This window comes from Helobdella robusta (assembly GCF_000326865.2).
Source record: "Helobdella robusta unplaced genomic scaffold HELROscaffold_4, whole genome shotgun sequence".
Lineage (NCBI taxonomy): Eukaryota > Metazoa > Annelida > Clitellata > Rhynchobdellida > Glossiphoniidae > Helobdella > Helobdella robusta.
The window spans coordinates 3,243,596-3,258,372 of NW_008704902.1; the positions used below are offsets into that span (position 1 = coordinate 3,243,596).

Consider the following 14,777-nt stretch of genomic DNA (forward strand, 5'->3'; position numbering starts at 1 on the left):
TTTTTTAGAATAAATAAACAGAAATAAAGTTTAATGGACCAGATTCATTTGATCTATGCTTGATGCGATTTTCATGTGAAACGTTGAATAATGTGTGTCAAATATTTACAAAACATTGTGTTTGTGTGTGTGATATTTTTATACAAAAGTTGACATAAGCGTATACGTGTTTCAAAAGAAAGACACAAAAGTACGCTTAATTCGGCTGATGATTCTGCTCTAAAGAATCGAAAATAAGAAACAACATTCACATCATGGTTTGCAACAAAAATATTCATTCAAGTTAATCAGAATCAAAAAGTTACTTGTACGTTGAAATGTTTTTTGACTTGAAGTCAAATAAGACTTTCGAATGAATTTGTTTATCAGTTTTCTATACGTTTTCAACATTTATGTTGGTTGATTGAATATTTGCGAAACATCGTTGAAATGCAAACGTTTCGTTGATGCAGATTGTGCTGAAAATGATGATGATCACTTTTTTTATTTTTATTCCTGATGTTAGTGAGAAAATGAAAACATTTAATTGTTGCCTGATCTGATGATGAAAAACTAGGAGGTGGATGGTGCTTGTGAAAAATTATTAATCGATCATGTTAACGGTAAGGTAGAGACATTGATGATGATGTTGTTTGTGACGATGATGTCTCTAATGATATGTGGGTATTAAATACGATGCCTGTCAAGGAGTTTTTATATTGGTGGTGTGTGTGTGAGCGGATGCTTGCACCACCGGAGCATCACAACCAACCATTGTTACCATTATGTTGTACAGCTTCCGTCTCCATCAGCGAAATGTGATTGCCAGTAGACGACGTTAACAAAAAAATCTTATTTTAAAAACGAACGTTGTCTGATTGGCTACGCATTGCATTATGTATGGTATTATCTCTAAGGAAGATCTTTCTTGACAGCAATAATTATGCTGAGATTATTATTGTTGGCTTCGGGAAGTGAGAATGTGATGAATGTAGTTTGAGTAAAATAGGTGCACTGCGTTTTTCACTCCTTATTTACATGCGTTGAAACTGACGGCAGATGGTGGTGACCAGTTATTTGGTCAAATTTCACTAATTTTTTTGACGATGATAATATTTGCATCATCAAATGAAACCTGCCATGCAATGACGTGTTAACGTGTTAAGTGTATTTAAAATAGTTTTTTGCATTTTATCTAACAAATCATTTTCATGCGTTAACTTCAATACTACAAATTAACAGTTAGATAGTTTCTGCCATACAAAGTTTCACATGGATGTTGCATTTATAAAGAGCGCATATTAATTGAGCTGAGCACTCTCTCAAGGACAATCATGATTTAACTAGGTCTGTTGGATGTGACCATGAAACAGAACAACCACGTACTTGTTTGGATGCTGGCTTGTTGAGAATTGGAGGATCAGGAGGCGGAGGAATTGGTGCTTGGCCCATATCGAGTAAGCTTTCACGACCGACTGGTGTTACTAGCGGCGACTTGTTTTCGTTTTCATAAACATTGTCCAGCTTGTTGGCGTTGATGTTGTTTTCTGCATAATTTGCTCTGTCAACATTCAAATCATATTCATTGATATTGAACTCCGTGAGATCAAACTCGCCGATGCCATAACCAACTCCAATATAGCCACCATCGCCAGTTTCGTCGTCATCGCTAATGTCCACTAGTTTAATTTCAACAGATTTTTCTTCTTCATCTTTTATTGCGATGAGGTTTTCAATGCCTCCTTTTGTTTTCATCTCGTCGCTTTCTTTCTTGGCTGTCACGGTGATGAGGTTGCTGGTGTCCACATTCAACACACTTTCTGGAGTTGCCTTTTCCGACACAAAACCACTTTCACTAATTGCCTGATTGACGTTGTGCTGAGGTTGTTTCTCCAGTGCACTCAGTCGCTTCGCTAAATCTTTGGACCTCGAGCCCTCGTTTTGGTTCCGTTCGAACAGTTTGTTTCTGTTTTTAAAAATATCATTATCGCGGAACGCTGTTAAAACTTTTAATTTTAATTAATTTAAAAACACAAACTTCAACTCTTTCTCCAATTCATCCACCACGTCTTTCCACTTTTCATCTCCCTGACTCAAAACGCTTCTTCGATCGGGTTTTGACCTGCCATGTTGTTCAAGTTTTAAAAATAAAACAACTCAAATATAAAAAGACGTTTGACATATTCTTATGTCAAAGTGTATATATATATACAAGCTACATTTTAAACAGACGTATTTGCACAAGCTGCAATGGAGAGAATTGAAATGGACGAACATGAGAATGCCATCTCGAGAAATATACTGGCTGTTGCCGTCGTCTCTCGTCTGCACCGAACCGTCCCTCAGTTCGCACTTCTCTTTGATGAACGATGAACTCGTCTGCATGTCGCAATTACTGCATAACGTAAATTTGAAATATATTGCAACGAGAAGAGTAGTGCAAAGCTATTTTAAGTTTTAAATATTCAAACTTTAAGTGTAAAAATAACGAAAATAATTTGAAAATAAAAGGTTTTAAATGAAAATCATTAAAACTATTTGCAAAAAGATAAATAAGAATAGGAAATTGACGATTGGTTTAAGAAATACAGAAAAAAAAACTAAAAATATTTCCAACTAAAAATGGTTAAATCTGAAAATTAATAAATTTACATGGCTTCCACGCAAACGGTTTGTAGTTGCTGGTCGCACTGCTGATAGTGGTCTGATTGTTTTCGATTCTGCGGACACTGATGTTGCTCCATCTCCTGCTCCTTCCTCGATAGAGGCCTCTCCTTCTTGCAAAACTTCACGCAAACAAACATCGTCATGCCGCAACTGTTTACATAATAACATGTGACGTCGACGACGACGATGACGAGGATGAAAATGACGATCGTGATGAGAAGGACGACCCATATTCTGACGTCCCGACTTCTTGAGGCCAGTTCTTCGTCAACGTCAGAAACTTTTTGGTGTTGGTCGGTTGGTGGCAATTAGTTTCTTTAACAAATTTCTAATTAACAATTTTTTTATAAAATAATCTTCTCCCCGATTTGTGGATTCTTCATTTGTTTTCATAAAAGTTTTCAGATGATTTTGCATCCAAACAAAAAATATTTTGTATTATCTTACTGTTAAATATTTTTGGATGAAAAATTTTGCGTTTTTAATATTTGTTGAATTTAGAAGAAGTTTTGAAAGCCACAATTTACACAAACAGAACTTTCAAGTATTTATTGACATGAAATCTAATTTTCACATAAATAGATTACATTTAAATGAATGACATTTAGAAAAGTGTGAGAGCATAAAAATCATTTTTTCTTAAATTTGTCCTCACTTTACGTTTTAAATGATTGTTATATTCTTGAAATAAGTATTTTCGTCGAAACCATGATGATCTAATGGTCATTACGACACACTTCAAAATAGTACAATCATTTGTTGCTTCTAGAAAAACTCAATTTAAATAATTTTAAAAGTGTTTTTGATACAAGTGTTGAAGTAATTTGCAGAAAAAAAAGAATGTAAAAATATTGTTCGAAGAACATTAATTGGTTGCTAAATATATTGCAATTGTGGATCTCTAACAAGCAGTGCTCTGCAGTTCATTAATTTGATTGTTGTATGAATATTTAATCGGTCGAATGAATGTATCAATGAAAAAATTGATAAGCTAAATAATTAAATATTCAAATAAATAACAATAAAACAAATAAATAACCGATCAATTAACATCAGCAACTGTAAGAACGAAACACGCGTTGAAAAAAAAGTGGAATTACTTTCCAAGCAACGAAGATTAATAAGACTCAAAAAAGATAAATAAAGCCGGCACATTAAATATACAAAGACATCGATCACGTGCAGTGACAAAGAAATATTCATCACAAAATACATTTGAAACAATAAAAAAATGATTGTACGTTGACACACAACTCTTGTGCATTGCAAATGAATAGACTGCAACGATATTAAAAGCTGACGCATGAAAAATATTATACATATTATAGAAATTATGGTGTCATTTTGTAGCATTTACGCTCTGAAAATAAGATTTGAATATTTATGAAAATTTTAATACGATGAATACAAAATTTGTAACAGTTTCTCTACCACTAACATTAACATCCACGATCTAAAGATTTTATGAAATAAATTTTGAACATTAAAAAATAAACGAAAAAAATACTCAACGTTTGACTGAAAATATTAAATATTTGTACGTAAAACCAAAATTCTCAAAATTAAAGTTGAAAAAATGAATCTTAAAATTTATTGAAAGAAATAAGTTACCAAAATTTTAAACCAATAAATTTAATAAAATTCATAGCAATGTAATTAATTGAAGAAGAAAAAATTAAACTTAGCATAAGATAGGAGGGAGAGAAATAGTAGTTGCAGTTTGGCAATTGTGTGGACTTCTATATAGCACAAGTGGCCAGAACTCATCAACGATTGATTTTGTTCAACTAAAAAATAATTTAAGGAAAAATGAAAATAAAAATTTTGACAAAAAGTAATAATAATCAAGCACAAAAACAATACAATACTTTATTTTTCATTTTAAAAATGTATATGAAAATAACCAATTCATTAAAGTTAAGTTATTTATAAAAAATAAATCGTGTGATGCTAATTAAATTTGTTATGGAAATAAGTCGCGAGTTGAGATAAAGAAGTGATGATCATGATGATAATAACATGCTTGATAAGAATAAATAATCAACATGCAAAAACTTAATTAACGCTAAGTTCGAATTTATATTAGGACGAGTTAACAAAATCTACTCAAGCAGAAGATTAAAGCATGCTAGAAGAACATTTGGTAGAAAAAAAACCAAAACGACATCAACCTAGAACGCACTTCAATAATTACAATGATGATTATATGAAAGTGACAAAGAGTTAAAAAGTAGACTCACCCTTGCTAGTCCTGAAGCAGAACATGCTGTTGGACTCTGACTTTCCAAGCTCGTTGAAAGCATGGATGATGACGTCATAGTTGGTCTCGGGTTCAAGGTCGTACAAAGTGTAAGATTTTGATGGCCTCAGAGGATTGTCCGAGTACTTGAACTCCTGCCAGGTGGCTCCCAGTGAATTGCCGCTGACCGAACATTCATCTTTCAACGCCCATAGTTGGTTTTGGTTGATTGACTGGAAATAAATTTTAAAGAAATAAATTTTATTTTTGAATGGTAAACTAAAAACTCGAAATAAAAAATGCGTTAAGGTAGAGTAATTTCAATCGCAATAACCGATTGCACAGAAAGAATGAAACGATTGAGGTATAAATGAAAAAATTCTGCGAAACAATTAATCAGCCGTCTAACATTTCAAATAAGCGAACTCACTTTTCGAAATTTGATTTCGTACTCACGGATCGGCGTTCCTCCAGTTTTGGGAGTCTCCCACATCAATTTGTACTGATAAGCATTGGGTCCCTCGCGGTTCGAATTGATGATGATTGGAGATGGTTTTGCTGCCGTTGTTAAGGGTATTCTTCAAAATACTATATTAAATATTGCTGACGTTTCAATTAAATATACCTTCATTTGAAAAGTTATTTTTTGATAGATCATGATACGAAAGAACAATGTTATGAAACAAGTGGAGATATTAATGTGATGTACAATAGCGTTAAATTTGCATCAGCGAACGTACATTTGGAGGCGGTTGTGAACGTGAGGACCTGCTCAGGCCCTGAACCCACCTCGTTCTTCGCCCTCACCTTCACCGTGTATTTGCTGTTCATTTTCAAGTTTTCCAGCTTCACTGATGTTTCGAAGGTTTGTAATGTCATAAAATGCACTTTTTATGTTGTTAAGATACGTAATTATTTTTTGAAAGATATTATAAAAGTTTAAATGTTTAATATTTCTAACGAATAAAATATGTAAATGGGATATGTAACTTAGGTAATTTACTGGAATTTACAAAAATATTACTTACGTTTTTCACTGCTTTTCTTGTTTTCAGCTGAATAAATAACAAAATTGAATTTTTTAAAATTATTAAAATACTTATTAAAATTATTTTAAAATTTATTTTAAAAGTCAAACATAAAAAATCGTAAGGTAATTATATCACCAAAAAATAATTAAATTGTGTAACAGTGGACTATGACTCAACATGTAACTAGCACGTAACTAAAGTGTAACTAAAAGAAGAGAAAATTATATCGCAACCTACCAATAAAAAAATCGTAAACAAAATTGTTGAGCTCCACTCGGTAGCCAATGAGATCCACGTTCCCGGTGTTTTTTGGCGGGTCGACTCTTAAGGTCACCACGTTCGCCGTGTTTTCAAACACTGACACCCTTGGTTGCCCTGGTACGTCTGTTTGGTCGGTCGGTCGGTTGGTTGTTAGTTGGTTGGTTGGTTAGTTGGTTGGTTAGTTAGTCAATTGGTTGGTTAGTTGGTCGGTTGGTTGGTTGGCTGGTTGGTTGGTTGGTTGGTTGGTTGGTTGTTGGTTGGTTGGTTGGTTGGTTGGTTGGTTGGTTGGATGGTTGGTTGGTTAGTAGGTCGGTCGGTCGGTCGATTGGTAAGAAATTGGCAGTGCAATGTGCGATCAGTTGTTTTCTTCAAATAGTGTTCCTAATTTTACGGTTCAAATTGTCGTCTACAATTTTCATTTCATTGTTGTATAAAGCTGCGCTTTCATTTAATAACAGATATGCATCTGAATTTTCAACATTTTATAAAGATTTCTTCAATGCATATCTCACTTAGCAAATATGCCCAAATTGACAAATTTTGTCCCATTGATTTAACGTATAAATAAAAATGCCCGATTTCAAAAGATTTTTTAACATGGACCGTTTGATAGATTTTTACAAAGCTTTGGTAATCTTGAACTGAAATTGCTTTCAAGGCACAATGCATCGATATGTACGCAAAGGTAATGACATGCAGGCAATGGTGAAAATGAACGAATAAACTTGCCACATACTTCCTTTATCGAGGGTTATTGTGTGTTTGGTGCTGCCCTTCGTGTTCTGTGCAATGCAGGTGTACTCGCCATATATCCAGTTCTCGTCCGAAGGCTTCACCCTGATCTGTTTGATGTCATCACAATTGGCAACGTAACCATTGTCATTATCATCATTATTGTCATCATTATCATCATCATCACTATTGTGTTACACACGCATTTTCAGCAATATCTCTTGTGCCACCATTGTTTTTTTTTAAAAAGATCTAAAATACGATGATAGCAAACAACGGAACAAACCACATGAATTGCTTTTCAGTTATTAGTCAACCGATCCATTCAAACAAACATGCTGCAAATCAAAGGACTCAATTAATTGAGTTATAAGACATGATGTACGCAATCAACTCCATGTCAAAATCTCTTGTGAGGGCAGAATTGAATGAATGTAGTACGAAACAAATAATGAATAGTCCGAAATCAACTAAAATGCACGCAATCTCTTGCATACCATAAACAAATAAACTCTTGACAGAATAATTTTCCTGTTGATGAACGAGACACCGGCAAGAAAACAACTGAAAACTCAGGAAGCACCAACTTTTAATCATTAGAAACAGACGACGTGCATTCCAAATATTTTTTGGTCGTAATAATTATGATCAAAATCCTGAAACAAATCCGAATTTGCAATCCGGCACAATTGATACTTCGTTTGATTTCCGAAGAACCGATGAATACAAGTTGATCATCACATTGCCAGAGTGTAGAGGTAAATTTTAATCGCTAAAATTTGCGCATTGACTGCACGTTACCGTGGAATTTATTATGTTATAAAGACTTTTAAAAGAAAATTAAAAAATATTCAAGTAGGTTGAGATGGTTACAAGGATTGGTTCTATCAAAAGAGGTAAGGGATTGGACGAGAGTGGAAAAAATAGAGCATCTATAAAAAGCGTGACAGTTTTTTTAATTTTTTGTACAACAGCTCATCTATGAAAATAAAGAAGAAAGTACAAGATAGATAAGTGCAAGGCAGACAAGTCACAAGGGAAGCATTAAAAATGTAAAAAAAATGGCAGAGAAAAGATAGAGCGATCAATGTAAGCCAAAATGAATTTTATGCAAAAGAAGCGTATGTTAATAATATATTAAACGCATTGAACTTTCTCGTTAGTTTATATTATATGTTAATAATTATGTTTGCTTCTTAGAAATAGTTGGACGACGAACTACAAACCTGCAAACTGTAGTTGCCTTTGTGCTCAAACATTCGGTAGGTGACGTTGTCCGTTAAGTAAATGCCCCGTCTGCGAATTTAACGTAACGTAACGAGGTTACAACAACAAAGACTCACATTGTACACCTTGCGAAAAATTTCATGATTAGTTTGCTCTTTACAATATCAAAAATTTGTATCAATCGATTATATGATGACGTAATATTTTCACATCTTCATATACAAAGGCAACATTAATAAATTATTGCCTTGATAACACACAACATCACAACATCGCAAATACTAATGACATCAAACCATCATCACAACACATCAAAACATCAACAGTGCAACAACATTTTACAACGCATGGCAACAAACATCCTCACAATGAAAATGCAACAAAACAAAACAACAACATTACAAGATCATCCCGACTCACCTATCCCACACAAATCCACTGACAGGGGGGTTGGCATTAACACTGCACGTGATGTTGTGCACCCTGCCCACCCAGCTGTACTCCTTCAAGCGGTTTCTTTTCGTTGGAAATGTAGGCTTATCTGGTGCGTAATCATTGTTATTATTATTTCTTTTGTCTGCATGTGCTTCAGAGAGCTCGGTCTTGCGCTTGGACTCCAGTCAGTGCGACAAAACATCCGCTCATTTTATAAAAAAAAGTGTGTGCTACGTTATTTCAAGCGCGTGCATCGCGGTGTTTGTAAAAACGTTGAAAAGTACCGTTGAACTAAGAAATGGCGCTATATAAATTATAAAAATTGTTTGACTGATTGATTTCAATTTTCACATTTGTTATTTATAGAAATTTAAAGTCAACAATCAACAGCTCTCAAAGCAACTGGCCACATTTGTACAACATAGAGGAAGAGAGAGAGAGAGAGAGAGAGAAAGAGAGAGAGAAAGAGAGAGAGAAAGAGAGAGAGAAAGTATTATAAACCGTGGATAACTGGAAATCTTAGAGAAAAAAAATTTTATGTCAAAAAACGAAAGTGAAAAAAAAGAGATTTATTAAATGAAAATGTGCTGCAAAATAAAGAAACGTGCTAGAGCAGATTAGAGGCGATAGACAAATAAAAAATGTTTATGAGCTTATTGTTTGGTGAAAGAACTAAATGATACGAACAAACACGTCAAAGATTATATTAAAGACAAAGATTGAAACATCCGCAGCAAGTACAAATCGATGGCAATCATTTCTTGCATGCAAGAAAAAGCAAGCGACTCAAAAATAACATCTCAGTGAAGAGCAAGTCGTTTTAAAAAGTAACAAAAAAAATTTCAGCAAATTTTCATGCTTAATAATGGATTTATTCAACATAATCAACAAATGGTCAGACTGAAAAAATTGCTGAAACAACTGATAAGACAAACTAACAGGCGACTTCTAAGTATCCAGTGGCATCATCCTTGCCGTAGTCATTGGAGGCCTTGCAAATATAGCCAGACATGTCGTCAGGTCTCAGGTAGTTTATTTGCAGGACTATCTCGTAGGGACTCTTCTTCAATACACTGTATCTATCTTGCTGTTTAGTCGTTCATTCAGTTTATCAAACATTATCATTTCATTTTGGATTATAATAAGTTTATTTTCAAATGACTATTAAAAATATTATCTGACATTGTGTAACGGCAAGTGTATAACGAAACATGGCAAAATAAACAAGTGTACCTCGGACGGACCCGTTACAACAAACAATTTTGCAGAGCCAACAACAAAGACTCACGTTGTACCCCTCGCGAAAGATTTCTTTTGTGGACTCTTTGAAAAAACTGATTGACAATGGAAGGTCACCCTTAGCCTTACAACTGATGCTAGCTGTCATCCCTTGGTCCAAGGTCAAGTTCTTCAACTCCATAATCTTTGGCGGAACTGTTTCAATATGAGGTGAAATTCACATTGGAGACAATCAACAGCGTGATGATAATGATGATGACGACGATGACGACCGTGATGACGATGACGATGTTGATGACGACAGTGAAGAAAACGTATTGAATTGTAGTAAAATAAAAAAAACGTAAAAATTATTGAAAGTTTGCTAACTGATAAGATTTGTAAAAAATTCTGATGAAGTTTCAAAAGTATTAATGACATATGATCTTGAAAATCCCAACAAATTTTGTTAAAATAACTTTGTAAATAGATTAGTATGCATATAAATTAGAAGTTAAAAATTTTCGCCTTATTTTTTATCTAAAGAGGATTTTTTAAAATTTTTACATCAGTTTAGAGCTCATTCTGCCAGCTTATTTTGACTTCATTAAATATTTTCCTAAAAATGAAAAACTACAAATGACGTTTGGAAGCTAGAAGATGAGACACAGGTGCACGTTTGCGAGCTGAACACTTTTAGAAAAATGCTGTAAATAAACGTTTTGCGTCGAGACCCTAGTAAATTTAATTTTAGTTTTTTTTTCGCACAAACTATTTGGCGTTCAAAAAGCTGTAGGGTGAACGTAAATAAATTTTTTTTATATAACGAATTGCAAATGCGTCAGAACATACACCAAAAACTACATTCAATGAATAGTAGAAAAAATATTAAATTTTTCTTAATCTTGTATGGTTTTCATGTCACAAATGAAATATATTGAAACCCTAAAACGTTCATTGCCGTAAGAAGTATTTAATTATTTTGTAATATCGCAACCTTTGACGGCGATGGAGCCTTCGACTGAATTTTCACCGGCCTCGCTGTAGGCTCTGCAGACGTAGGAACCCTCGTCTGACTTCACGAGCGACCTGATCTTCAACTTACCTTGCTCGTCGTTTATCTCCATACGGTTGGTCGCTTGCAGCTGCTTCTTCCCCTGATGTGTTCAGTTGTGATTGAAATGTTTAGTGTGGTTGAAGTTGTGTTTGAAGTTGTGGCTGAAATGTTTAGTGGTGGTTAAAGTGTTCAATCAAGTATTTAATTATAATTTTTTTTATTTTCAGGCCCAACTCTCACTCCATTGTTACAATAAATATTGTCAGTCTAAACAAATTATTTTGAATTGCATACAGAATGAAATCAATAAAAAAATAATCATCCATCACTGGGCAATTGAAACTGCAAATGAATATTCTCGAAGCCTTCTAATGCATTCATCAATACAGAAATAGTTGTGTTGCATTTATTGCAAGAATGACCAAGAATATTTATTCTTATACAAGTAGATAGGAACCATCCGAATAAATTGTTCCCGAAACTGAAACAAATGCACATAAACATAGGTTAGAAACGTTTTTATCAAGCTGTAGAAAAAACTCAACAATCGTTCGTAGTTGCATGCATGTTATCGTTTTTAGGCAGACAAGTCGAACATGTGCGAGATATCAAACAAATTTTCTAGTTACCAGTGATTTAACGTTAACATCAGAAAACTTCTGTCGGTTAAAATTTGTGACAGAATTTGCAACAATTGAAATAAGCTTTAAGAATATGCTTACGTTATCATGTTATTGTTTATAAATTAAACTATGTTTATTTTTACGATACTCCTAAAAATTAATAAAATATTATTGAACGATTTCAAAACTTACAAAAATATATGGCAAAGTAAAATGCTTACAAATACGCGTGCAGTTAGTCAGTCTATAGTCTATCATTGAAACGATACGCATGAAGTCTGGCAGACAACAAGAACGGTAAAAAAAAGAAATGACGATAACAGCAAAAACCAATTTCAAATTAGAAACCTTAAAGAACTTGTACTTTGGCTTGGGCAGTCCAGTTGCATTGCACGTGACTTCCAGGGAATTCCCTTCAATCTCCGTCACGTGACCAATTGGTTTGGTCACTTTTGGCGGGACTGGAAATCATTTATTTGTTGTTATTTGCTACTTATCACATGGTGTATAATTAAGTCATCTGAGTCTCTCGGTAGATTTATATAGTCTTCAAGTTTTTATCAGCGGTTCCAATTTCACCCATTTTATCAGGTTCGACGTGATTTACTTAATGATTGGCTAAATATTTCATCTTCATGTTGTATTAAACCATGCAAACAACAACATCTCCAGTCAGCATACGTCATAAGTCGCAGCAACAACACCATCTTCGCTTATGTACATTTAAGTATCATTATTTCCGTTATCATGTGAACAATCATCTTTATCCTAACCGTCATCATAGCTACCCTCATCATCATCAACATCAACAACATCATCATCAACAACAACAACATCAACATCATTATCAACAATAACAGACACTCACTGTAGACGGTGACATTAATGATTCTTTCGTCATATGCACCAGCCGATGGCAGTTCAGCAGCACATGTGTACAATCCTGTGTAAGTGAGTGAGTGAGTGAGTGAGTGAGTGAGTGAGTGAGTGAGTGAGTGAGTGAGTGAGTGAGTGAGTGAGTGAGTGAGTGAGTGAGTGAGTGAGTGAGTGAGTGAGTGAGTGAGTGAGTGAGTGAGTGAGTGAGTGAGTGAGTGAGTGAGTGAGTGAGTGAGTGAGTGAGTGAGTGAGTGAGTGAGTGAGTGAGTGAGTGAGTGAGTGAGTGAGTGAGTGAGTGAGTGAGTGAGTGAGTGAGTGTAAACGAACTTAAGAGAACGAGTGTAAATGAATAAACTTACTAGCATTGAATTAACCAACATCTTAAATGCAAGTTAACAAATACTTAATATTCTTAATATACTTAATACTTAATAAAATATTCTAATTAAAATGAGAACTCGAAATAAGTACAAACCATTGTCAGCCGTGGTGATGTTTTTGATCAGCAAGTATCCATGTTGAACGATCTTCCTGCTGTCTCTGCTGTTGGCCTCTTCAAGTTAGTAACACATTTCAGTGCGTGAAGAAAGGATTTTAAAAGCTCAAAAAATGGTTTTAATGACAACCAAGCAATTATTTTTTTGCTTTACTTAGCCTGAAGTCCTTCAAACTTCGCAGCAGTAGCAACAAAAACAACAACATTAGCAACAACATCAAAAATAACAGCTTTAACAGCAACAATGTCAGCAACAACAACATCTGCAACAATAGAAGCAAATAGAAGCAGAAACATCTACGACATCAACAGCAGTAACAATAACAACATTTACAACAACATTTGCAACAACAACATTTGCAACAACAACATTTGCAACAACAACATTTGCAACAACGTTACGAAATTAGGAATACAAAAAAATTAAAAAAGTAACAAGAGTAAAGCACCGTTGGTGATGGATTGTCTGCCGTTGTACTTCCAGCTGATGATTGGGGTGGGAGAGCCGACCACGTGACATTTGATCTGAGCGTCTGTGTTGATGATCGGGTGCTGAAAAAGAGGAACGTCAAGAAAGGTGATCTGTTCTGTTTGAGTGGGTGGGTGGGTGGGGTGGTTTGTTACGTCATCACACTGTTTGTGGCGATGATGGTGACGATGATGACAAGGACAATACAAGCAATGGAAAAATGTAGCATCCAAACTCTAACATGCATGCTTAAAAACATCCAAGAATAATTTATATGGTGATGAAAGTAATAACCATGACGTGATTTACAGCCAGCGCATTTAACTAGCCAATCAAAATGCATGGCACGTCGCAACCAGCTTCACGTACGCCTACAAAACTTGGAGAATACAAAGCAGAGAATATGCGTCTGTAAAAAAATCTATTTGTGATTGAAATAAATACTCAATTAATTTCTAATTCAAGAAAGTGTCAGACTTTTGTTTGCGCCAAATAATTTTAAAATAAACTTTTTCTAAATATTTTGCTAAACGTTTTAACAACATCACAAATGATACTTATTTGTAATAAAAACCTTGTGAAAATCTACGTTTATAAGTATGCGTGTGTGCATATGCATAGCTGGGGTAAGCTGTCATGTGTGTTTATATATATATATATATATATATATATATATATATATATATATTGATAAAAATTACAGCATGTTCGGTGTTAGTTAACTTCCAATTTAACTTCGATTTTTCTAACGGTTTCGTTACGTAACGGATTGTTTTCATTAATAATAATTGCATTTCTGACAGTCTTAACCCTATATATATAAATATATATATATATATATATGTGTGTGTGTGTGTGTGTGTGTGTGTGTGTGTGTGTGTGTGTGTGTGTGTGTGTGTGTGTGTGTGTGTGTGTGTGTGTGTGTGTGTGTGTGTGTGTGTGTGTGTGTGCTAGTACAACAAATTGGTTTGGTGTTAAAATTGACTGTTCTGCATTATTAATCCATGATTTGTTCATCGTTATTCAAAAGGGAGAGATAGGGAGAAAGAGAGAGGAGAAAAAGAAAGGAGAGAGAGGAGAGAGAGAGAAGAATGAAAAAGGAATGAGTTGAAGATTGACAACCTTACTAAAAATAACAGAAAGAAATATAAAGGAAGACAAATGGGATTGGAAAAATGTTACAAGAAAGAAATCTATATTATTAAATAAGTAGAATTAGGCGAATAATATTCAGAAAAAAAGCATTATTTAATTGAATGATGTGCTTGTTTTGCTCATTATGAACTGACAGATTGATTGGCTGGTTGGTTGAAAAAAAACTTTCTATATACTTTAGAAAACAATAAATAATTAAGAATATTATTTGCCAAAATTCAAAACAACTCCGACGACAAAATGCCCATCTTGTTATAAATGCATCATGTTATCAAGAATCCAGCCCACCAACCGATCAATCAACCAACCAAC

At 34.2% G+C, this 14,777-nt stretch overlaps 1 protein-coding gene across 1 annotated transcript; it reads right to left on the reverse strand.

Moving 5' to 3' along the window:
- Positions 1 to 649: 649 nt before the first annotated feature.
- On the reverse strand, positions 650 to 13,948 carry HELRODRAFT_188955 (hypothetical protein; the record flags this gene model as incomplete). The annotated part of the gene is made up of 20 exons (XM_009024606.1): positions 650 to 679; positions 1,366 to 1,945; positions 2,018 to 2,101; positions 2,255 to 2,424; positions 2,649 to 2,926; positions 4,887 to 5,118; positions 5,316 to 5,443; positions 5,626 to 5,736; positions 5,914 to 5,940; positions 6,914 to 7,019; positions 8,136 to 8,205; positions 8,557 to 8,677; positions 9,511 to 9,658; positions 9,860 to 10,005; positions 10,787 to 10,946; positions 11,818 to 11,930; positions 12,338 to 12,412; positions 12,821 to 12,898; positions 13,291 to 13,428; positions 13,885 to 13,948. 20 exons carry the CDS (start codon positions 13,946 to 13,948, stop codon positions 650 to 652), a joined length of 2,859 nt encoding a protein of 952 aa, XP_009022854.1.
- Positions 13,949 to 14,777: the final 829 nt, after the last annotated feature.